This window comes from Halichoerus grypus, chromosome 13 (genome assembly GCF_964656455.1).
Source record: "Halichoerus grypus chromosome 13, mHalGry1.hap1.1, whole genome shotgun sequence".
NCBI classification, from domain to species: domain Eukaryota; kingdom Metazoa; phylum Chordata; class Mammalia; order Carnivora; family Phocidae; genus Halichoerus; species Halichoerus grypus.
The window spans coordinates 87,037,059-87,060,479 of record NC_135724.1 but is presented as its reverse complement, the minus strand read 5'-3'; the positions used below and the strand labels follow the sequence as shown (position 1 = coordinate 87,060,479).

Sequence of the window (23,421 nt, the reverse complement as noted above, 5' to 3'; positions counted from 1 at the left end):
CCATGATGCCCCCTCCTGCCAGGTTCAGTGATTTGCTAGGAGGGCTCACAGACTCAGCATATGGTGGTACTTGGGGCTATGATTTGTTACAGCAAAAGGATAAAAAGCAACATCAGCAAAAGGAAAAAGGAGCCTGGAGTGAAGTCTGGAGGAAGCCAGGAGCAAGCTTCCAAGGGTCCTCTCCCAGTGGGGTCACACGGGATGTGCTTGATTCCCCCAGCATTGAGTTGTGACAACATAGCTGGAATGTTGTCACCCAGGGAAGCTCATTAGAGAGACTGTGCCCAGGGTGTGGGAAAAAACAGGTGTTTAGCAGAAACATGTTTTGAATACACAGTTTAGGCACACTGAGCTGCTATTATCAGTTAATGATGATAGGAACCTTCCTGAAACCCAAGTTCCCCGATGCCAGCCTGGTGCCAACCTGGGAAGCAGGCCTTTCAAAGAAGAGGGCACGTATTGCACGGAGCACTGGGTGTTATATGCTAACAATGAATCATGGAACACTACATCAAAAACTAACGATGTAATGTACGGTGATTAACATAATATAAAATTAAATTTAAAAAAAAGAAGATCAGTCAGGACTGCTGTGTTAACTCCTTCCTGCCCACAGCCTATCAGGTTCTGCACAGCCTGGCCCCTGCTTCCATTTCTCAACTCCCTCGTCCTACTCTCTGTCCTTGCTTACCACTTCAAGTCACACTCTCCTATGTATTCTTGCAACCCTCCCCTCAACACATTCCCACCTCAGGGCCTTTGCACAAGCTGTTCCTGGAATCCTTGTCCCAGTTCCTCCTCATTCTCAGATCTCAGTTTAAATGTCCTTTCTCTAGCAAGGCTTCCCTCCGCTGCCCGACCTGTAGCTGGTCTCCCCTCCACACACACTATTATTCCCTGTCATGGCAGCCCCTTTATGTAGCAGTCACCCAGTTTGTCTCCATGTACAGGTGGCTCTCACTCTCTGAATCTATGAGGTTTTCGAGATCTGATAGCAAGTTCCAGATGCAAATATTTTTGGTTCCCGATTTTCAGAAAGAGTAGCCACAGTACAGGTAGTGTAAGGTTTATTTAAAACATTGTATCCAAATCCAGTAGTTACCTAATCTCGATAATGAGCATCTGTATAGCAAGGGATATGTTTATCTATTTGTTTCCTTGTTGAATTTGTCTTTCTTTCCATCTTCTTCACATACACTGAAACTTATGAGCTTCATCGGGTCAGGGACTGCATCTTGTCTTCGTTGTTACTGTTACTGTCGTTTTGTTTTTCCCCACGCATTGGGAGCATCCAGCACTGCGCCTGGCAGGCATCCGATAATCATTTGTAGAGTGAGTGAATGAACACACGCCTCTGGTGACAGTAGGGGGCTATGAAACACAGAGGCAGGGCAGGTCCCCCGGAATAGGCAGGTCAGAGAAACGTTCCTGCAGGGGGCAGAGCCCTGATCCAAGTCTGAAAACACCAGCAGGCATTATTCAGGGAGGGGTGTGGGGAAAGGCATTCTCGGCAGAAGGAACAGCATGAGCAAAGGCCCAGAAGCCTGAGACAGAGAGTGCATAGGGGAAAAAATCAGTAGTTTAAGGGGCTGCCCAGGGCTCCCAGTTTTTGGTGTAACCCAGTGTTTCTCAACCTCCTTTTCATTATTGCCTCCCAAGGAGTCTTTTTAGACATTCTTTTCCTTATTGTCGTCCTCAGGCAATTTTAACACTCTTGATACACTGTATAGTTGTTTATGTTCTGTATGCATATCTGTTTTATGTTATAAAGTCAGGTTTGTTGTTGTTGTTGTTGTTTTTGCCTCTCAACTACCAAATTTTGCCCCCTCGGGGTGATACTGCCCCCTGGAGAATGCATGGGATAACCCACAAGAAAGGCCTCCTCCTGTTCCTTCCCTTCCTCTCCAGCAGGGGGCGTCACCCCCAATCCCTACCCCGCCTCCCCACCCCGAACCAGGTCTCTCAGCTGCCGTCTTGGTTCTGATCGATTTTTTTCCAGCCATCATTGAGAAGAAGACCAACGACCTGCTGCTGCTAGAGTCCTACAAGCGGATCCTGGAGATGGAAGGGGCAGAGACTGAGGTCCAGCCGCCATTTGTCAACCCTTTCTGGGGCGGCTCTGCCCTCCTCAAGCCTGCAGAACCCATCAAGGTCGTCCCCCCAGTGTTCGGGGCTGACCCCTTCGGCGACAAGTTGGATGAAGGTGAGTTCTCGTCCTCCTGGGACCTGCGCATGTAGCTAGGAGACCTGTGCTGGCGAGAGACTGCAGGCTAGAGCCTCAGTTTCCCTTTATGAGCCTCGTGGGCCCATGTGTTCCATTGGGTTCCACCGTGGTTGTGGCCCTTGGCTGTTTCTCCAGGGGATGCTTCTCCTTAGGGCGCAATGAAGATCCCGGAGTTTAGTGATCCTGGATATATGTTTTTTTAAAGCACTATTTTGTGACCGTTTCAAATGAACCTTAAAATGTCCACAGTTAACAAACTGGCAAATTGCAGGCACACGGGGTTCCCTGATCCCATCTGTCCCCCTCACTCTATGCCCCTGAGTCTTACTCCACCCTTGGCCCGCCCCAACCATGTCCCCCAACCTCATGGCTGAAGCAGCTGTGACTTGGCTGGTGACAGCTAAGCCTAACTGTGGCCCCTGGGGCCAGGCTGTTGACCTTCCCGCCTTTCTGGGGCCGAAGCTCAGGACGCTCCCCTTACTGTGGGAAGCAGCCCTTCTCTCTGGAGGTGGGGAGAAAATCGGCCCCACCTGGGTTTTAGAGGACAGCGTGGTCACAGGTGTGGCAAGCCTGAGACATGGATACACCTGTTAAGCCCGTAATCTCACCCTTGCAAACTGGTCCTTCAAGAAACATTTACTCAAGAGTCCAAGATGAAAGTAGGACGATGTTCACTGCAGCCCCAAACTGGAAGTGACTGAAATGCCCACCCATTAGAAACTGGTTACATGATACCCTCTAGTTCCATCCACGCCGTTGCAAATGAATTACAGTTCACCCATCCATGCGATAGGAATACTATGCAGACACGGAAAAGAACGCAATGGGACAGTATAAACTCTCTCTCTCTCACACACAGGGGATATCAATTATATATATAATTGTAATAAATATGGATTATAAGAATATATATACATATATATATATTCAGTAATTCTCAACCAGGGGTGATTTACCCCTTAGGGGACTTTTGGCAATGTCTGGAGATATTTTTGGTTATCACAACTGGGAGGTGGGGGTTGCTGTTGGCATCTAGCGGCCAGGGATGCTGTTAAAAATCCTACAGTGTACAAGACAGCCCTTGACAACCCTGATGTATAATAGGGAAAGAGATGTATATAACGAGAGAGAGAGAGAGAGAGGAAGAGGAGGAGGAGGGAGGAAGGTATCTTGATAATGCATATAAAACAGGGTTTTATAGGCTGACTTACAGTGGGTACTTCTGGTGGTGATTTACAGAGAACTTTGCACTTCTAAGTTAAACCATTCTGTATTGTTTAAATTTTTCTTTTACAATGATCTTGAGCAGCTTTAATAATCAGAGAAAACTGGGTTTTTTATTTTATTTTATTTTTTTTAAAGATTTTATTTATTTATTCATGAGAGACAGAGAGAGAGAGAGGCAGAGGGAGAAGCAGGCTCCCAAGGAGCAGAGAGCCCGATGCGGGACTCGATCCCAGGACCCTGGGATCATGACCTGAGCCGAAGGCAGACGCTTAACCATCTGAGCCACCCAGGCGCCCAGAAAACTGGGTTTTTTAAAAAAGTTGTCCCACTTCCCTAAGTAGCACTTCAGGTGTGCAGGTATGTCAATGATGGGGGGCTGGGGGAAGCGTGCCAACACACAGGTGCGCACGCATGTGCGGACACACACACACACACACACACGCACATACCGCCCCCCCCCCCTTGTTTGATTTAGTCGAGGCAACAGAAACTTAGCAGGAGTGAAAGCTGGGTCTGGCATCAGCCACCTTAGCACAGCTTCCCTTGGCCCTTTGAGTTCCTAAAAGGAAGGCGGCAGGGCGCAGTGCTGGTAACGCTGCCCCCACGAGGTCAGGAGCTTGCAGATGATGTCTTCACTTCTGCTCAAGGCAATGTTGGTAATCATTGGGTTCTCTTAGCACGGGTCTCTATGGCTCATATGTATGAATTCGAAGAGGCGCCCCCTCTGGACAGATTGAGAAAAGGGGCCCCTTCTGTGTGGACGTGGTTTGGCAATCAAGTAGGGGTTGGATTTCAGCCCATCCGTTCACCTGTCTCCCCCAGATGTCTGGGCAGTCTACATCCTGAACGACTGCACATGGTGGCCCTGTCTCCTTGACATTAAACTAAACTCACCTTCACATCCTCTTCTGGGAGAAAAAAAACAATTATTGTCTGGGCATCCCTGTGCAGTATATCTCTACTAATGCTCTTCCTCCCTGAACCTCAAGAATGCTCACCCTCCACTCCCAGCACTGTGAAGGGACCCCAGACCAGGCTTGGACATCCTTGCCTTGGGCATCCACGAACGGGGCAGAGACGCACTGTCCCTGGAAAGGAAGCTGCCTACGCCCACCCCATGCTGGGTTTGACTTCCAAACCCCTCACACAAGTCCTCTCTTTGGTACAGTGGAGCAGGCCCTGGACCACAGCAGCCTTCGGCAGCTCGTGCTCAGCAACTATACCGCGAGAGAGTTTCGAAGCAGGGACTTACACTCAGACAGCATACCGGAGAGGGGGGATGATCTGAGGCTCAAGAAGAAGTTAGCGATCTGAGGCGGATGGCGCTGCGTTTGTACCTTAACCAGAGAGAATAAAGGTTTTGTTCTGTAACCCTAGCGCCTCCTCACACTCATTACAAAGAGACTAGACTAGGGTTCTGGGAGCCACCCTGGGATGGGATAGAGAAATTAGGACAGAAGAGCTGAGACAGGAAGCAAGAGTTGTAGGAGGTCACCATGGTTCCTGAAACCGCCTCCCCCCCGAGATTGTGACCAGAACAAACCACTAGTACTTCTGAAATTAGAAATTAACTTCTTATAGTTAACGGATGTGATTTTTTGCTGAATGAGCCATATTCTTAGAATGAATGTGAGGCCTCTTCCTCTTCATTTCTCATGGGGCCTGTCTAAGCACATCTAAGGGAGAAATATTCCAATGACATCCTAAAGGAGAGGAGGTCATGGAAGCTAGGCTCCGCAGATGCTTGAGCTCTTTGAAGAAAAGGGCTTTGGTCCTCTAGTTAACATTCCAATAAATTGTGGACCTTCATAGAAATAGTCCTGAGTGGCTGTGAAGGTCTATTTCAAATAAGAGTTATTAAAATTCAGTAATAATGGCAGCAGGGACATCACTCGCTCATACTCTGCCTTCATGGGAACTAGCAAAGGATCTTCCTTACTCAAGGCACTTCTGTCAGAGAAACACCGTGAACAAATACACAACGTCCTGTTTATTTGAACACAGCTTCTGGATGGATTTCCATCTGCGGGGTGTGTAGCCACGTGGTATCTATGTGCCCCTGAGGCTGCAAAGAAGATGGAGGTGGGTAATGAGGCAGCCGCCAGCTAACAGGCCCGTAGCAGGGATGGCAGCATTACTGGGCAAAGTGAGAGGAGAGCAGGGACCACCTCCCCACCAAAGACAAGCCCAGGGTTGGGTGGTGAGCCCCTCTCAGTCCTTCTCTTCCCCGTGGGTGATGATGTGCACCAGGTTCTTATAGTCCAAGTTGCCAGTCACATCAGGAGGGAAGGCGGCGAACATCTGGTCAATCTGCAATGAACCAGCAACACATACTGAGCATCACGGGAGGGGAAGCGAGAGGGACCGCTGGGTGTGGGCTTGGTCCCCGTGCAGAGGCAGCAGGACTGTGGTGGGTGTGGAGACACGACACTCAGGTCCCCCTCCAGGAAGGCCTTGTCGCTCAGCTGCTACAGAGAGCTGCCAGCCCCAAGGTCATGGCCTTCCTGGGGCAGCCCACAGCCAACTGATCAGTGTGAGGCCCAACTTGGGACCTCTTAGAAGGGAATGCTAGCTCTAGGGCTCCCTGGGAGGTGTGGGGGAAGCCAAGACACTCTTTGGGCCTGAACTGAGGTTCAACATTTCCCTCCGTGCCTCCCTGCTTCCTTGTCCTTCCTTGCTCTTCTGCAGGTGCTGACCCCATGGGCCATCCGGCAGGGATGTTCCCGGGAATCCAGCCCTGTAGTAGCAGGTAAAGCAGGGATCGCAAATGCAGGTGTACAAAGGGGCTAGGCAGACTGTGCAAGGGAGCAAAGGGGGGCCTGTGGCTAAAAGCAGACACACAGCCCACCTACAGGGGCAGCAACTGGGCAGAGCCAGCTGAATGTTGTCAAATGGGCTAGGAGGTCACACTTTTTGAGAGAATCTGACTCTTTGAGGGAAATGAGAAATCTAGATTTTTTTTCAACATGCGATTTCCACATTTAAAAAGTATTGACTAGTTATTTTTAAAAATACCTCTTGGCCAATAATAGCTAACACATTGTCCTTATCACATGCTTCAGCACGTTATGCATATTAACTTGTTTAATCCTCACAGCGTACTACCAGGAAAGTTTTATTACCATCCCCACTTTACAGATGAGGAAACTGAGGCACAGTGGGGTTAAAGAGCTTGTCCCAAGTCACCAAGCTGGCAGGAGGTGAAGGCAGGCTCTTTTAAGTGCTTGAGTTTTAGGGGGAAATCTAAATACAATTTTTAGTGAAATGTGAAACCTGATGCCATCAGGCCTGACCAGGAGCTATTTTTAAATATTTCATTAATAACATTGATGGGACTGTTGCTTATTGATACAGGACTTTGGGAGAATTAGCAAAAGTGCCCCCTTTTGCGCCTGCCAGAAAAAGTCATATATACTGCTTTGAGAAAAAATAAAATTACAACAGGACACTTTACTGCCATCTGCTGGAAAACAATTGCAACAAATAGATACTCTGCAATATTATGAGTACAGCATCCAGAAGAATTGCACAGTGCGGAACCTACATGACAGTATGCGGCGCCCTGCAAGCTACCCTCACTCCATCAGGAAACCGGTGCTCTAACCAGGGCTCCGTGCACTGTGAGGAAAGTAGACCTGGAGTCAGACAGACCTGGGTTTGAATCCAGGCCCCAGAGTTGAGCATTGGTGGTGTCCTTTAAGGCAAGTGACTAACTTCCCTGGGCCTCAGTTTCCTCAACTATAAAATGACAATAATACTAGTCCCTACCTCATAGGGTGGTTGAGAGAATGAAATGAGATAGGGGGCTCAGTAGCAGGTTCTCTGTCAGTGTGGGGCCAGGGGTATTTTAGGAAAGGGGGTAACACAGGAGCTGGGGTGCAGTGTTGTGTCCAAGGGGCTGTTACCTCGTCTTTGGAAAATCTCTCTGCCTGCGTGGTCAGCATCTCCCGAATGCTGCCAAGAAAGAACAGCAGGTGTTGGCACCAGGTGTGTGTATGGGAAGCAGGGAACCCCCGTGTCTCCCCCACACATCCCACTCACTAATCAGCCTTGAGCACCCCTTTGCCTTCGGGGTCAAACACTTTGAATGCGTTGAGAATCGTCTCCTCGGGGTCTGCCCCTGAAACAGAAAACAGGGTTGAACATGCCCTGGGTGGCCGAGAACCCATGGTACTCCAGGAGGCAGGGCCCAACTCCCTCCAAACATGGAAGGGCCAAAGCCAGGCTGTTTTGCTTGGAGGAAAGGCCCTGCCTTCCTCTGAGCACTGAACCTTGGTAATTGCAAAGAGTGGGCTACAAATCCAGTCATTTCTGAGCAAACCTAAGCTCAAACATGGATCTAGATTTAGAAAGACTGGGATTCGAATCCTGACTCCAGCATTTGCTAGCTGTGTGGCCATAGACAAGTGGCTTTCCATCTCTGAGCCTTAGACCAGGGATAAGAAGAGAACCTACCTCCTAGATACTAAACGAGGTAATGCATCCAAAGTGCGTGGCATGAGGTCTGGCTCAGGGTGAGCCTTGGAACAATGGGAGCTGCTGCTTTCCCCCCCGCCCCCAGTGTTACTCTGCCTTCATCTTCTGCCAACCCTTGTCTGCCCTACTGGTGCTTTAATTCACGCCCAAAGATGAAGACACGTAAAGATACATACACACAGATGCACAAATGCACACACACACACACACACACACACAAATATACACATATGGACCTACACATGAACTTACCCTTAAGTTTCTCCCCAAACATCGTTAGGAACACAGTAAAGTTAATTGGACCTGGAGCTTCCTTGAGCATTTCATCAATTTCCTCATTTTTCACGTTCACACGCCCTAGGGCAGGAAACACACAGTCAGGGCCCCCCCGGGCTGGGCCGGAAACAGCTGTCAGGACCCTGGCATTTGCCCTCGTAATTCCACTCGAGGGAATCTAGTCTAGGGACAATCAGAGATGCCAGATACACTGGAAAAGATGTTCTCCACAGTGTTATTTATGATAGCCAGACAGCTGGAAACAACCCAAACATCCAACGGGGAGAGGGGCTAGCTACTTTTATAATGGTGTCTTCAGAACCTGGAACATTTTAAACAGATCTTCTAACTTTTTACTTAAATGGGAAATGCTCCTATTATAAATGATCCCTCTCAGTTGGAGGTGGGAGAGACAGATCAGAATCGCCTGAGGGACCTTTTTCAGAATTAAAGCACCAGTAGGGCAGACAAGGGTTGGCTGTGTAACCCACACAGCCTCGGAGGTTCTGATCTACCTGGGTTATAGCCTCTGCCACAAGCCCACATTGCACCTTTGTGCAAATTTTTAAAAGCCACCCCTTCCGAAGATAATTTATGTTTTAAATATAAAAACCTACGGTGACTACAGACATGAATAGTAATCTGTAAAATGGTGTAGTGAACAACCTGCACAGCTGTTCCTGGTAGCCCTGAGTTCTGAGAGCGGGAGTGGAGGGGGGTGAGTGGTGGCAGGTTGGACACATATATTTTGAAAAAGCTCCATGCACTCGTGCTCACACTGTTGAGATGTTAAATTTAAAAAGGTGAATCCAAAATAGAACGATTCCAATCTTAAAACAACCACCACAACAAAAAACTCACAAAAAACCAGATGTATCTAGAAAGGATTTGGAGGCTGAAACGTGACAGTGGAATGTGACCTAATGGTTAAGTTTTCTTCTTTATACTTTTCTGAATTTTGCAAATTTTCTTTTTCTTTTTCTTTTTTTTTTTTTTTTAGATTTTATTTATTTATTTGAGAGAGAATGAGAGACAGAGAGCATGAGAGGGAGGAGGGTCAGAGGGAGAAGCAGACTCCCCGCCAAGCAGGGAGCCCGATGCGGGACTCGATCCCCGGACTCCAGGATCATGACCTGAGCCGAAGGCAGTCGCTTAACCAACTGAGCCACCCAGGCGCCCTGAATTTTGCAAATTTTCTATTGTGAGCTGGCATTGCATTCAAAATCACAGAAAAAAATTTATTTTAAAAGAAAAATGAAAGATATGTGAAGACACTTAAAGCCTAAACACTTTGCTGTCTTCCGAAGTTTGTCTTAAAGGCCAACCATGAGGGCGCCTGGGTGGCTCAGTCGTTAAGCGTCTGCCTTCGGCTCAGGTCATGATCCCGGGGTCCTGGGATCGAGTCCCACATCGGGCTCCCTGCTCGGCAGGAAGCCTGCTTCTCCCTCTCCCACTCCCCCTACTTGTGTTCCTGCTCTCGCTGTCTCTCTCTGTCAAATAAATAAATAAAATCTTTAAAAAAAAAAAAAAAAAGGCCAACCATGATTGAGCCGTTTCTTGAAAAATGACAAGCTCTTGACCTTTTCAGTGGTCCCACCTTCTGCCCCTCAGGCTAGTGGGATAAGGAGACCCTCCTGCACGCCTAGCGGGGGCGGGGGAAGACATACCAAGAGCAGCAAAGGTGTCCCTCAAATCATTCTTGTCGATGAAGCCATCCCTGTTCTGGTCCATGATGGTGAAGGCCTGTGGAAAGGGGCGGTCAGCTGGTCAGCCCAGGAGAAGTTGGGTGGAGGAGCCCAAGAGATTGGGCTATGGACTGGGGGAAATGGGATTCTGGGATTCAGGGAGCACTGAAGGACATGAGATCAAGAATCAAAAATCGGAAATGTCTGGCCGTTCCTCAAAACGTTATGCATAGAGTTCCCATAGGATCCAACAATTCCACTGCTAGGCGTCTACCCAAGAGAATTGAAAACATCTGTCCCCACGGAAACCTGTGCCTGAGCGTCCATAGCAGCTTTATTTACAATAGCCCCAACCTGGAAACGGCCCACATGTCCATCAACTGATGGATGGATCCACCAAATGCGGTCTAGCCACGTAACAGACCACTACTGAGCAAGAAGGAAGGAGATCCTGACACCAGCTACAACACGGATGAGCCCTGACTCAGGACACTGAGTGGAAGAAGCCAGGGCAAAAGGCCACGTGCTGTATGATGCATTTCTACGAAATGCCCAGAACAGGCAAATCCATGGGGACAGAAGATAGATGGGCGGTGGCCAGAGGCTGGGGGCGGGGGAGAGCGGCTGCTAACGGCCCTGCAGTTTCTTTCTGGGGTGAGGAGAATGTCTGGAAGTTATTGGTTATGGCTGCACAACTCCGTGACTTCAGTAAATAACCACCAAATTGTGCACGCAGCTAACAAAGGTGAACTTAGGGTTGTGTGAATTACATATCTATGAAGTTGTTATTTAAAAAATCAAGTTAATACCTGGGGTCTCATTCCCCACCCCCACCTCACCACCAAAGCCGTTATCTATAAAATGGGGCTGGTAATGTTGCCCAGGTGGCTCCCATGAAGGCTCCCAAGAGCCTTGTAAATGCCCTGGTCATTTACAAATGACTTATCATCTCCGTGTTTTTTTTGAGTTCTTTGCAGCTGATTCCTGAAAGTATTTGCACCACCTCCCACGCCCCCCAGCAGCTGATCTCATTCCAGAGATTGGGACAGTGTGAGGGGGAAGGGGCAGCAGCGTCTTCTCCCTGCAAGGTGATAATTTCAAGTTCAGATACGAATATTTCGTCTGGGAATTCTTTCCCTGGGGGCCTATGGGACACAACATTCCTGTGATCTGAACATTAGTGAGGACAAAAAAGTGCAAGTGTTCGTGTCCCACTTGGAAGCCCCAAATGGTTTCCTCTTTGATAGAGAACACACGGGCTTCTGCAGCATATTTTCCTCTAAAGGCCCAGGTGGGAGTGTGGATGACTCAGTGTGAGCCATCACGACGGCTGGAAAATTAATTCAGAGTCTATCCTTCTAAGCCTGCGGGCAGTGGCTTAATTTGGCCTAATTGGTACTTAGGTTTACTTAATAAGGCGCACTCCCATAGAATGCGATGGGGTTTCCACCTGGCTAGCGTTCAACAATGGGGGACTATATAATTTAAAATCCAAGAGATACTCTTTTTCGTCTCTCAGTTTGGCAGAAATAATATTTTAGGCTATTAATACCTAATGTTTGGAGATACAGGGGGAAAAGGCAATTTTTCCTTTTGAGGCTGATGGGGGTAGGGATTAGTACAGCATTTCTGGAGGGCCAGCAGTCCTGGTGTTTAGTTCCTTTTTTAAAATGCCTTTGACCCAGCAGTTCTGCTTTTAGGAATTTACCCCAAGGAAATAAGTAAAGATGTGTTATTCATAATTGTAGAACAGTCTAAACAAAGATAACTTCCAACCATAAGGAGTGGTTTCGATAAATGATAGAAAATGTTGCTGAGGAATTGCTCAAAGAAAAATAGCAAAATAGTTTAAAAATAGTTTAAAAGTTTATAGGCGTAATACAAAAACGACTTGAAGGATGGATAGCAGAATGTTAACTGATTATCTCTGGGTGGTAGAACTGTAGGTCGTTTTTATGTTCTTCTTTGTGCTTTTCTGAATCCCCCCCAACCTTTTCAACAAGAAACGTGCTTTATTTGATGATCGGCAAAAAAATATTAAAAATAATTTCTTTAAATGGTTCACCCACATGTTGAGACTGGATCTGGGATTGTTTGGAGGATAAAAACATCTAGCCCAGAGGTCCCTGCAGGGAACATGAACCGAGGGAGCGATCTCTCTAACAGGTGGGACTCTCCATCTGGGCGGATGGTTCAACAGCTGCACCCACCTCCTTAAATTCCTGGATCTGGGTCTGTTCAAACATAGAGAACACGTTGGAATTGGCGCCTTCTGCTCTCTTCTTGGCTTTCTTCGGTGCCTGGGGGGGGGGGTGGGGGGGAGCATAATGAAAAGAGTCAGAAGCTGGGAGCTAGAGAACTAGGTGAGGTTGTCCCATTTCTGAGTGAGCCTCAGCTGCTCATCTGTGAAATGGGGGTATGAGGCCCACACTCATCTCAAAATGGTGATATGGGAGGGATCGGAGGAAAACGGAATCACGTGTCTCAGAAGCACGCTGGTTCTGGTGGATGGTCAGAGATCGTGGGTCCTGCAGCAGCTCCTTTGCAAACTAGGGGAGGTGGAGATGCGTCTCTGGGGAAGGAGGCAACACTTTCAGATCAGCCCCAGCAGGATCCAGCCGCCTTTGTTTCAGGACATTTCACAAAATTTCAGTAATGCACAGAAGGAGAATTGATTGGAGGGGGGAACACGTCAGGCTCGCTAAACCATGAGGAATACCCTTACGAAATGACACCTTTTCAGGGTGTTAAAGCCCACTGCTCCCCCTCCCCAATTCTCCTTTGATCCAGATGGCAGTGAAATCTCCTCTCTGAATGTTCTGTCCTTGCGTATGGCAGACAGTGCAGAGAAGAGCAAGTTAACCTGTGTCCCCACCCGACCCCACTAGAAATAGAGCAAATGCTTGAATGCCGTACACACAGGATTTCATTTAACCCCCCAGGCAAGTAGATGCTATTTCTTGGTAAAGATTTTACTTATTTATTTATTTGAGAGAGAGACCGAGATAGAGCATGAGAGGGGAGGAGAGAGAGCAGCAGACTCCCCACTGAGCAGGGAGCCTGATGCAGGACTCGATCCCAGGACCCCGAGATTATGACCTGGGCCGAAGGCAGACGCTTCACCGACTGAGCCACCCAGGCGTCCCACAAGTAGATGCTATTACTACCATAGCCCTTTTACTGGAGAGTCAGCCTGGGCTCAGAGAGGTTGGGTCGCTTGCCCAAGGTCACACAGTCACAGAAAGGCAGAACCGGAGTTGCACTTGGGGCAGTCTGCCTCCAGAGTCTGTGCCCCTAACCATTCCCCCAGGCTGGCTCTGATTTGGTGGCTTCCTGCTTTGGGAGGGGGACACCTAACCAAACACAGGGAGAAAGGTTTTAAATTTGCAAGTTCAAAAGGTGAAACAAAAAGATTCTTTTCCCCAGCTGCCTGAACAAGAGAAAAGAATTACAATTTGATCCTTAAAAGCGTTCAATCCCATTTTGCAAGCCCTGGGAGTTATTGATTCCTCAAGAGGTCAGTAGACAAGCCATAAAAAAGCCAACTCTCTTATTTTGTTTTTGCGAGTCCCTGGGAGCTGCTGTTATTTGTGGCTTATCGGGGCATCGATTGGGGTTCCTCTTTGCGCACACTGCAAGGACTGCTTTTTTCACCAGGGTCCGGGGCCCTCAAAAGCCACCTTTCTCCCCCTCCCCTCTGGTCCTCTGCTCATAGGTGCAGTTTCCCCCCACCCCCAACCCCTGCAGCATCACACCTCTCAGAGCCCTCGCTACTCACCATGGTGGAAAGGACACAACACTGCTTCCCCAGAAGAATCCCTCAGGCTGCCCAGCTCTCCTCGGCTGGGAAACAATAAATACTTCCTCCCCATGTTTAAAAATAACCCCATGACCACTTTTGGCAGTAATAGGTGAGGCGGACACCACCTAAGGCCCCCCCACCCCCATGCCGTTCTTCTGAAGTAAGGAGAGCTCACTCGCCACCCGGTGACACATGAGACCCAAAAAGGCATTCAAGGTTAAAGAGACAGGCGGCTGGGTCATAGGGAGAGATGCTGCACGCTTTCGGCAGCCCTTGGGAGGGAGGCACTTGTGCTTGTCAATTTTGAGAAAGAAAACGGCAGAGAGGAGACTGTTAAAATTCTCTAACGTGAGCAGGGTCCCACCCCAGGGCCTTTGCACCTGCACTTCCCTCTGCCTGGAGTGTTTTTCCATCAGACATCTTCGAGGCTCCGTCCCTCACCTCCCTCAGATCTTTGCTCAGACATCACCTCCTCAGTGAGACCTCCCCACCACCCTGTTTAAAATAGCCACTCACCCTCCACCGTCCAGAACCCCTTCTCTGCTTTGTTTTTCTGCAGAGCACTTATCACTTCCCGACATACTGTGTAATTCACTTCTTTATTTTGTTCAGTGTCAGTGAACAGCTCAGGGAAAGCAGGGTCCTTTTCAGTTTTCCTCACTACTCTCTCCCTGGCTCCTAGCTCGTGGCGGACGCACAGCACCTGCTCAATGAATACTTGTTGATTGAAGAAATAACATCTTTCACTTACTGAGCACTTGCTACGTGCCAGGCACCATGTACACGTGTTTCACGCTCCTAGTTAATTTTCCAGACACCCTGTGGGGTAGAGACCACCTTATCCTCTGTGTCCCCAGCATTCATCCCTGCCACTGTGTGCCAGGCGCTGTGCTAGTGTGGGGGAGAGGGCTGGCAGGTGACAAACTCCCTGTCATGACACTGTGAGTAAGGAGTAGATGGACAAAGATAAAGACATGCATAACCAAGATACTTTCAGGTAGTAACACTTCTTACATAGGAATGAGATAGAGAGGTGTGGAAGTCACGGGCGGGGGCTGCCTCCCGTGGGCTCAGGGGTCCTCTCTGAGCAGAGACTGGGAGAGAATGCTCCTAGCAGCGGGGACAGCAAAAGCCTCAGAGGGTGAATTGTCTTCTTTGAGGAGCAGAAGGACCTGTGTGGCTGGAGCTGAGTGAGTGAGGGGGTCTGGGGCACAAGGTGAAGTCAGCAAGGCAGGTGGGGCAGATCACAGCCTTGGGATTTTACACCAGATGCAAGGGGGAGCCACAGGGGACTTCAGAGCAGGAGACCCTTTGTCTAACCAGTCCCGGGGGGCTGCCGGTGCATTTGGGGAGCAAGGCCAGCAAGCACAACTGTGGAAGGAGATCCTATCAAGCAAATCAATCCACAAATATGTTCTCAGTTGCTCTGATGTTTTAGAACCTTCCATGGGTGTTGCCGGGAGAAAACCGACAAGATCCTTGGCTCCCAGGAATGAACAAACTAGTTAATAAAGGTGTAAGGCAGACTCTGCCCTCCTGGCCTGAGTGGGGGTTGTTAGAATGTCTCCATCCGACCTGAGAAGGTTTGAGGCAGGACGGTGGAGTGATTTAGCCCTCAGGCTGGGAAGTCAGATGAAATTGCATTTGAACCTGAGCTCTGTGTGACCTTGGGCCGGTGACTTCACCTCTCTCAGCACATAAAGTGGGAATGAAAAAAGACCTTCCTTATGAGGCTCTGGGCAGGGCGAGAGGAGATGAGGCCCAGACAGGCATCACTCACCTCCCCTCTCAGGTGAAAACAAAATTCAGTTTTGAGGGCACAAACCCAGGAACCATTTATTGCCGTGACAAAAAAAAAGATGTAAATTCTCCTCTTTCCAGTCACACGTGGGTCACAATTACCCAGGAGCATCCTCTGACAGAATCTTTAATAACAAAAGGTGTGTTTCTCAGTGTGCGCCCAGGTGTGTATACACACACACACACGCACAAAGACATCCACGTATTTGTGTGCATACACGGAGCACCTGATACGCACACACACCCACATGCACACTGGCACGCACACCCATGCACGCTCACACACCCATGCGTGTGTGCACAGATCAGTCAAGAAGAGCTTTTCTGTCCACGATTCTCTGACACCAGAATAAGTGTTTCCCTAGCTAATAGGAACACCATGGATTTTCGTTAGAACACTTGTGTGAGCAGTCAGTGTGTGAGCAGTCAGTGTGTGAGCAGTCAGTGTGTGAGCAGTCAGTGGCTATAAATGGCCAAGCAGCATGGTTGTCGCAGCCGCAGTAGGTGTGTGCAGAATGCATGCTGGGGGATGGGGAGCCCCCGGTTCAGGGGTTCGCATAGGCTCAGGCCCTCCAGAGGCAGGTGGGTGTATAAGTGTGACTCTGAAGGGCGCCCATAGAGCTAGTCCCCCTGAGGACATATATTTCTTTTCAACTGGATCTTTGGGAGGGGTGACAGGGGGAGAGTTCTGGCTGAGGAGCTAGAGGTGCAGGGTCTCAAACAGGGCACTAAACTTCCTGGGGCCTCAGTTTCCTCATCTGGAAAATGGAGACCATAATAGTGCATAACCCCATAAGGCTACTGGGGGGAGTGAGTGAGATTATGTGTGTCAGGCAGATTCTGGGAACATGGCTGCTGGGACTTAGGGCCCACAGGATGTGCGTCAGGCCTTGGGCTCTGTTGAGAGAACTGGAGACCCAGAGGTGCCCCCCCTTGCCAGTGGGTTGGGTCACCACTGAGGACCCCCCGGAGCCCTGGGACAAGATCCTAGGAGTGGAGAATCTGGGAAGACTTGGGGTCTGGGTCTATGTAGACTTTCTGGGATTTCAGCATCAACCTCAAGAGCGCATTGGAGGGAGACGCCTGGATGGCTTAGTTGGTTGTCTCCCTTCAGCTCAGTTCAGGATGCCAGGACCCTGGGATCGAGTCCCGAATCGGGCTCCTTGCTCAGTGGGGAGCCTGCTTCTCCTCTGCCTGACGCTCCCCATTCTTGTGCTCTCGCTCTGACAAATAAATTAATTAAATCTTCAATAAATAAATAACATCTTAAAAAAAAAAAGAGTGCATTGGAAAGAATGGGGGGGCTGGAGCCTCTCTGGCCTCAAGGGTGGGCTGGCTGTATTTTACCTACGAGCCATAAGCTCACAGGGCCCGAGACCCCCTCGAGACCCTCCACCTTTCTACTGCCTGTGGGATTCCTCCGGCTGAGAAGTGTCCCCCAACCACACAAATCCCATGGAGCCAAAGAGAAAAATAACTGCCCACCTGAGGTACTCAGAAGCCAGAGAAGAATGCTGGGCAGGCGAATCAGAATAGCAACTTCCCAAACAATCAGAAAATAAACCCAGTGTATTCACTTCCTATCGCTGCTATAAAAATATTATCATAAATTGGTGGCTTAAAACAGCACCAGTTTACTATCTCACTGTTCTCGAGGTCAGAAATGGAAACTGGGTTGGCAGGGCTGCATCCCTCCTGGAGGCTCCAGTGAAGAATCTTTTCCTTGCCTTTTCCAGGGCCTGCCCACATTCCTTGGCTCATTTGTTGGCCACATCACTCCAGTCTCTGCCTCCAAACTCTGATCCTCCTGCCTCTCTCCCATCTTCTAAGGATCCCCTGTGACTATACTGGGTCCACCTGGATAGTCCGAGATACTTCCCCAATTGCCAGATCCATAACCACATCTGCAAAAGCCCTGTGAGTTAACATATTCCTGGGTTCCGGGGATTGGGATGTGGACGTCTTTGGAGAACTTAATGCTGCCTACGTACCACATCTACGTACCACATCTAGAGAAACACAGCAGCTGGAGAAAACAGATCAACCGCTGAGTAATATTAATTACAACAATAAAAGTTGTTAAAATTCATGGAACTATACACCAGAAAAAAGGTCAATTTTATTGAATGGTAATTTAAAAAAAATTACCCAATGACAATTTTAAAAGAAGAGGTGGGGAGAGGGGGAAAATGTAAGTAGTGCTTACAGATGTACTCTGTTTTTAAGCAAGAATGATTCTGATCCCCAATTCAAAGGATATTGATGACTTAATTATTTTTTGAAGCCTTACTATGTGCCAGGCCCTGTTTCCAGGGCCTGATGTACATCAGTAAAACTTCATTCAGGTAAGCGGAGACACGCATATAAGAAGTTTAAATCTGAGAAAAGTGGGTATTTATGTTCAACTGTAATATGGCACAATATTCTCTTTTAAAACTGTAGCAGTGTATTAATTTGATTATTTTTTAAAACACCGAGTGTGTGGTTTACTCCATAAAACTAAAACAAACAAATGAAAAAACGCATAGGGAAATTCAAGTGAAATTCTAAAGTGACTTCCTGGAGCTTTAAGACCTGATTTCTAAGCTAAAAATTAAGTGGATGAATAGCAAAAAAATGGATGGTTCCTATTGCAATCCAAGTACAAGGTCTGAGTCCAGGCCAGCTTGCCTGTGTGATCTTACGCAGTTTCTTCTGAGTCTGTTTCCCCATCTGTAAAATGCGGATAATTATAGCACTCACCTCAAAGGGTTTTCATGAGGCTTAAATCAGATAGCCCATTGTGAGCACTCCATAAATATTAGCCGCTGTGATTGTTTTGGGGTGTTTGACTGTTAGACCCCCACTTGGGGCCAGGAAGTTTCCAACCTTTTCCCAGGCCTAGGGGACAGGAATCTGAAAAGGAGACAGTCTTTTTTCCATTGACCATTTGGAGCCTCACCATGGTGCACCATGGAGCGTCTCAGGGTCAATGTCTCCATTTGAACTTGGATTTAATGCCTTTGCGTGGTTGACTGTGTTTTCAGTGGGTAGAAGGGAGGCTTGGAATGAGGGAGACAGGTAAGGAACATTTGAATTCCTATAAGGCTTTGATTCCCACTTTGCTAATCACTGCTCCTGAGGTGGTTCTTCTTCTTTTTTTTTTTTTTAGGGTTTTATTTTTTTATTTATTTGAGAGAGAGAGAGCACGAGCAGGGGGAGAGAGAGAGGGAGAGGCAAGCAGACTCCCTGCTCAGCAGGGAGCTGAAGCAGTGCTCTCCTGATGTTCTTCTTTACATTAACATTTTAAACTCCAGGACCGCCTGGGTGGCTCAGTTGGTTAAGCATCTGCCTTCAGCTCAGGTCATGATCTTGGGGTCCTGGGATCGAGCCCCATGTTGGGCTCCCTGCTCAGCAGGAGAGTCTGCTTCTCCCTCTCCCTCTGCCCCTCCTCCCTGCTTGTGTTCTCTCTCAAATAAATAAAATCTTTAAAAAAATTTTTAAATTTCAAAATGATGCAGGGTCAAATAGGCAAAATGAATCTGTGAAGTTCCTGGGTTTAGCAAAAAATATAGAATGCCCAGTTAAATCAGAATTTGAGAAAAACAATGAGTAATTGGGAGCTTGACGGTGTTGGGGATGTTCTGTATCTTGATCTGGGTGCTGGTTCCACAGATGTAATGTTTGGGAAGATTCATGGAGCTGGACTTCTCTATCAGGGCCCTTCTCTATGTCCATGTTACATGTCCATAAAAAGTTGAATCGATGCTATGTGAATGAGTGCATTCTTAATATAAAACAATTTGAAATACTACAGAAATATATTGACTAAAAAGCTTCCTTTCTATCATTGCAGCCAAATCCTCCCTGGAGGGAATGAATGTCTTTGTGTGTTTGGTATAAAGTCTTCCAGACTATATGTTTTTGTTTGTGTTTTGTGCTTTTATAATTTTTTATTTTATTTTAATTCCAGTATAGTTAACGCAGAGTGTTCTATTAGTTTCAGGAGTACAATATAGTGATTTAATGATTCTGTGTATTACTCAGTGCTCGTCACGATAGGTGTGCTCTTAATCCCCTTCAGCTCTTTCCCCCCATTCCCCTACCCACCTCCCCTCTGGTAACCACCAGTTTGCTCTCTATACATAGTTAAGAATCTGTTTTTTGGTCTGTCTCTTTTTTCCCCTTTGTTCATTTGTTTTGTTTCTTAAATTCCACATATGAGTGAAATCATATGGCATTTGGCTTTCTCTGACTGGTTTATTTCACTTAGCATTATACTCTCTAGATCTATCTGTGTTGTTACAAATGGCAAGATTTCGTTCTTTTTTATGGCTGCATAATACTCCGGTGTGTAGATGTATACACACAAATACGCATACCACATCTTCCTTATCCATTCATTTATCAGTGGACATCTAGGTTGCTTCCATAATTTGGCACTTGTGAGTAATGCTGCAATAAAACCTAGAGGTGTGTGTATCCCTTCAAATTAGTGTTTTTGTATCTTTGGGTAAATACCCAGTAGTGCAATTGATTACTAGATCATAGGGCAGTTCTATTTTTAATTTTTTGAGGACCCTCCATACTGTCTTCCGCAGTGGCTGTACCAGTCTGCATTCCCACCAACAGTGCACGAGGGTTCCTTTTTCTCTACATCTTCTCCAACACTTGTTATGTTTTCCAGACTATATTTTTAATTGTTTGCTTTTTTAACTTGAGCTGCACCTGTGGGAAAGTGCATGTCTCTTAAGTGCTCAGGGCAACAAGTTTTTGCCTATGTCCACGCTGTGTCACCACCCAAGTCAAGACAGAACATCCCAGCTCCCAAAGCTTTCCCTAGTGCCCATCAACATTCCACACCCCGCCATAACCTTTTTTTTTTTTACCTCTAGCACTGTAGATTCATTTTGCAATTGTAGAACTTCATAACATTCCTTCTAGACTTGCTAGAAATAAAATTTTAATGTTGGAATTCACAGAAAAATTGCCACGTTCCCATATACCCCTCACTCAGTTTCTCCTAATGTTAATCTCTTACATTACAGTGGGACATGGGTACATTACTATTAACTAAACTCCAGAGTTTATCCGGATTTCTCTGATTTTTCTACTGCTGTTCTTGTTTCTGTCCCAGGATACCATATTGCAGTTCCTGACTATTTCTCTCATTTGCACATACAAATATACATTTTTTCACATTGATATCATACCACACACATACATACACATACGAATACACTTTTTCACACAAACGGTAACGTACACACACAGGCCACCTGGGCCTTTCCACCCCAGGATCCGCCTTGGAGACCTCGAGAGGAGTCCCGGGCCCTCACCTCACTAACGAGATGGGATGCACGTCTTCCTCCCTGTGGCCAAAGGAGAGGCTGGGGGCAGAGCCAGGTCACGCGGTCGGCACACTTAATACATGCTCTTTAGAACACCAGCTGAGCAGGGGTGCCAAGAACAAAACAAAGAAAAACTCCGCAAACTTTTTTTGGAAAGGATTAGATATATTTTTAAAAAGGATTAAAATAGTCATCGTGGGGGGAAAATCAGAACATTGTGGGATGTTCTTACGCTAGTTTGACCATTACGCACGGTTTTTATCTTTCATTTTATATGAGGCCGTGGGAGTCAGTGTCTTTTCTGTTTTTAGGTATTTTAGAAGTTTTAATCCAGCCCCAGCTGGGGGCATTTTAAAATTAATTTCTTGTGTAAGGTGCTTTTTCCTCTCTAGCTCCTGGATTGCAGATGCAAGCCGTTATGACCCACCTTGTGAGGTAAACAGGAAAGCCTTCTCCATATGGTTGTTTTATAAAATTCTTTGACAAATTAAATGAGTTCATCTATTAATATCGGTGACTTAAAGAGTTAATCTAGTAACACGTTAAAATTTAGGACAGAGCCTGGCACAGGAAAGTGCCAGATACACGCTCACTGGATACGATACCACTGGAAGTAACTGGCTTAGCGGGTCAACTTGCCTTGGGGTCATGCCCCTTTAAGGGGGGGTGGTGGAGTCAGCCATCTCCAGATAGAACAAAGGCATACCAGGCCCTGCCAGCCCAAAGCCTGGTGGCTGATAGACTCTGTCATCAAGTGATAGCGCCTATCTCCCTGTGTCAGGGCCCCCCAGGCGTCAGCGGGAGCTACCAAGTGGGGAAGCAGCTTCTCCAGCAAGTCAGACGTGGGTGGACCAGGCCTCGTGCCCAGTGGAGACAGGTCAGCCTCATTAATGAGACCCTCACTGTGGGCAAAGTGCAATTTGGGCAAGCAACAGCAACGCTGCCTGCCTCGGTTTTCTCATCTGTGAAATGGGGTTATATAATAATGGTCCTTACTTTAAACATTCTTAGGAGGTTTGAATGAGTATGAGTATAGGTAGCTGACATTTGGAAAGTGCTAGGACACTGCTGGGCACACAGGGAGTGTTCAGGAACTGTCACCTCTTATTCTTGGCTGTCACCTGGGTCCAGGGAGATGGGAGTCAAAGAAATAACATGATCAAATATGAATTCATTTTTTCTCCTCTTCCTCTCCCAAACCCTTTGTCTATTAACGACTTTACCACTCTTTTAGGCACCCAGACCAAAATCCTCAGCCATCTTGATTCTGCCCCATTGGTGACAAAGTCTATCTATTCTGCCTCTAGAATGTCTTTTTTTTTTTTTTTAAGATTTATTTATTTTAGAGAGAGAGCTCATGCATAAGCAGGGGGAGGGGCAGAGAGAGACAGAGAGAGAAGCAGACTCCCGCTGAGCCACCCAGACGCCCCGCCTCTCGAATGTCTTGCAAATCCACTTCCCCCGGTCCTGTCCCAGGTCTGGTCTACGGTAATAGATCTCAATTGGTTTGGGGCCTGTCCTCTTATGACTTTCTACCCCTATCTTTCACATACCGCAGTCTAAATACTTTCCTCCATGCCTCATTCTGATGATGACCCACACATGTTCCAGAACCCTCAATGGCTCCCCACTACGTCGGGAAGAAATCTCCCCTCCTTGGCTCAACAGTGAAGATCTTTTACCACTTGACCCTGACCTACCAGAATGGTGCAATGATTGAAAGCTGGCTTCCAGGTCAGCTCCTCCACTTCCTTAACTGTGGGGGCTCTGAACAAATGACTTAACCACCCTAAACCTCAGATTCCTTACTTGTTAAAAAGGGAAACAGTGGTGCTGACCTCAGAAGATTGTTTTTAAAGTAAACTAGAAAATTGTGATACTAACGATAGCAGCTAACATTTATTATGTGCTTACTCCGTGCCGGGCACTGTTGCAAGTGCCGTCCACAAACAACTCCTGCCGTGTGTGTGTGTGGTTTTATATAATGCTGGGCGCAGAGTACCTGCACCGTGAGTGTGTGCCTATATGCGCATACACACGCAGGTGTGTGTATGTGGTTATTATGGTTTACTTTTCCAGGCTCATTTCCTACTCCAGCCCCGCCCCACCCCCAACCTGCTAGGCCCCTCATGCATAGCTCTTGTGGGAAGATGCTCTGTGGCACCTGGCGAATATGCTCATTTTTTGAGTTGTTCCTCCTTTCTTGGTGGAGAAAGGACACACCTGAGCTGGCTGAGTACAGCAGGCGTGTGTTGGCTCCTGGCGGGGATACTAAGTCTGGTGGTGGATCCTCAGGGGTAGGCAGGAGGGACTGGGGATAGTAGGCCTGCCCCCACCATAGCTGCCACCCAGCCACCGCCCCTTGAGCTTGCCAATCTGAGGTCCCCAATGACACCGGACTCTCGCTTATCTAGAGTTTCCCGTGTGACCGGGACTGTGCTCAGTGCTCTGCCCATCATCTTAGTTCATCTTCAAACAACGCTGTAAGGAAAGTACTGATATTAGACCCATTTTCCAGATGAGGAAACAGAGGCTCAGAGAGGAGCAGTCAGTCTGGAGGGCCCCACTGTGAGTACCTGCTGGATTTTGACCCAGAACGTC

At 47.6% G+C, this 23,421-nt stretch overlaps 2 protein-coding genes across 2 annotated transcripts in view; one reads left to right on the top strand and one right to left on the bottom strand.

The window, feature by feature from the left end:
* Window positions 1-4,767, top strand: part of CCDC63 (coiled-coil domain containing 63) — a 31,945-nt gene extending 27,178 nt beyond the window's left edge. Inside the window, exons 10-11 of the mRNA XM_078060994.1 lie at window positions 2,000-2,203; window positions 4,620-4,767. Of these exons, the coding sequence (XP_077917120.1) occupies window positions 2,000-2,203; window positions 4,620-4,765 (350 nt within the window). The 3' untranslated portion in view covers window positions 4,766-4,767. The remainder of the gene's footprint in view (window positions 1-1,999; window positions 2,204-4,619) is intronic.
* A 659-nt stretch (window positions 4,768-5,426) lies between these two features.
* Window positions 5,427-13,749, bottom strand: MYL2 (myosin light chain 2). The gene is made up of 7 exons (XM_036080593.2): window positions 13,667-13,749; window positions 12,099-12,188; window positions 9,871-9,946; window positions 8,180-8,284; window positions 7,493-7,571; window positions 7,357-7,405; window positions 5,427-5,761 (listed from the first exon to the last, which is right to left on the bottom strand). Exons 1-7 carry the CDS (start codon window positions 13,667-13,669, stop codon window positions 5,663-5,665), a joined length of 501 nt encoding a protein of 166 aa, XP_035936486.1. The 5' UTR covers window positions 13,670-13,749; the 3' UTR covers window positions 5,427-5,662.
* Between the last annotated feature and the right edge of the window lie 9,672 nt (window positions 13,750-23,421).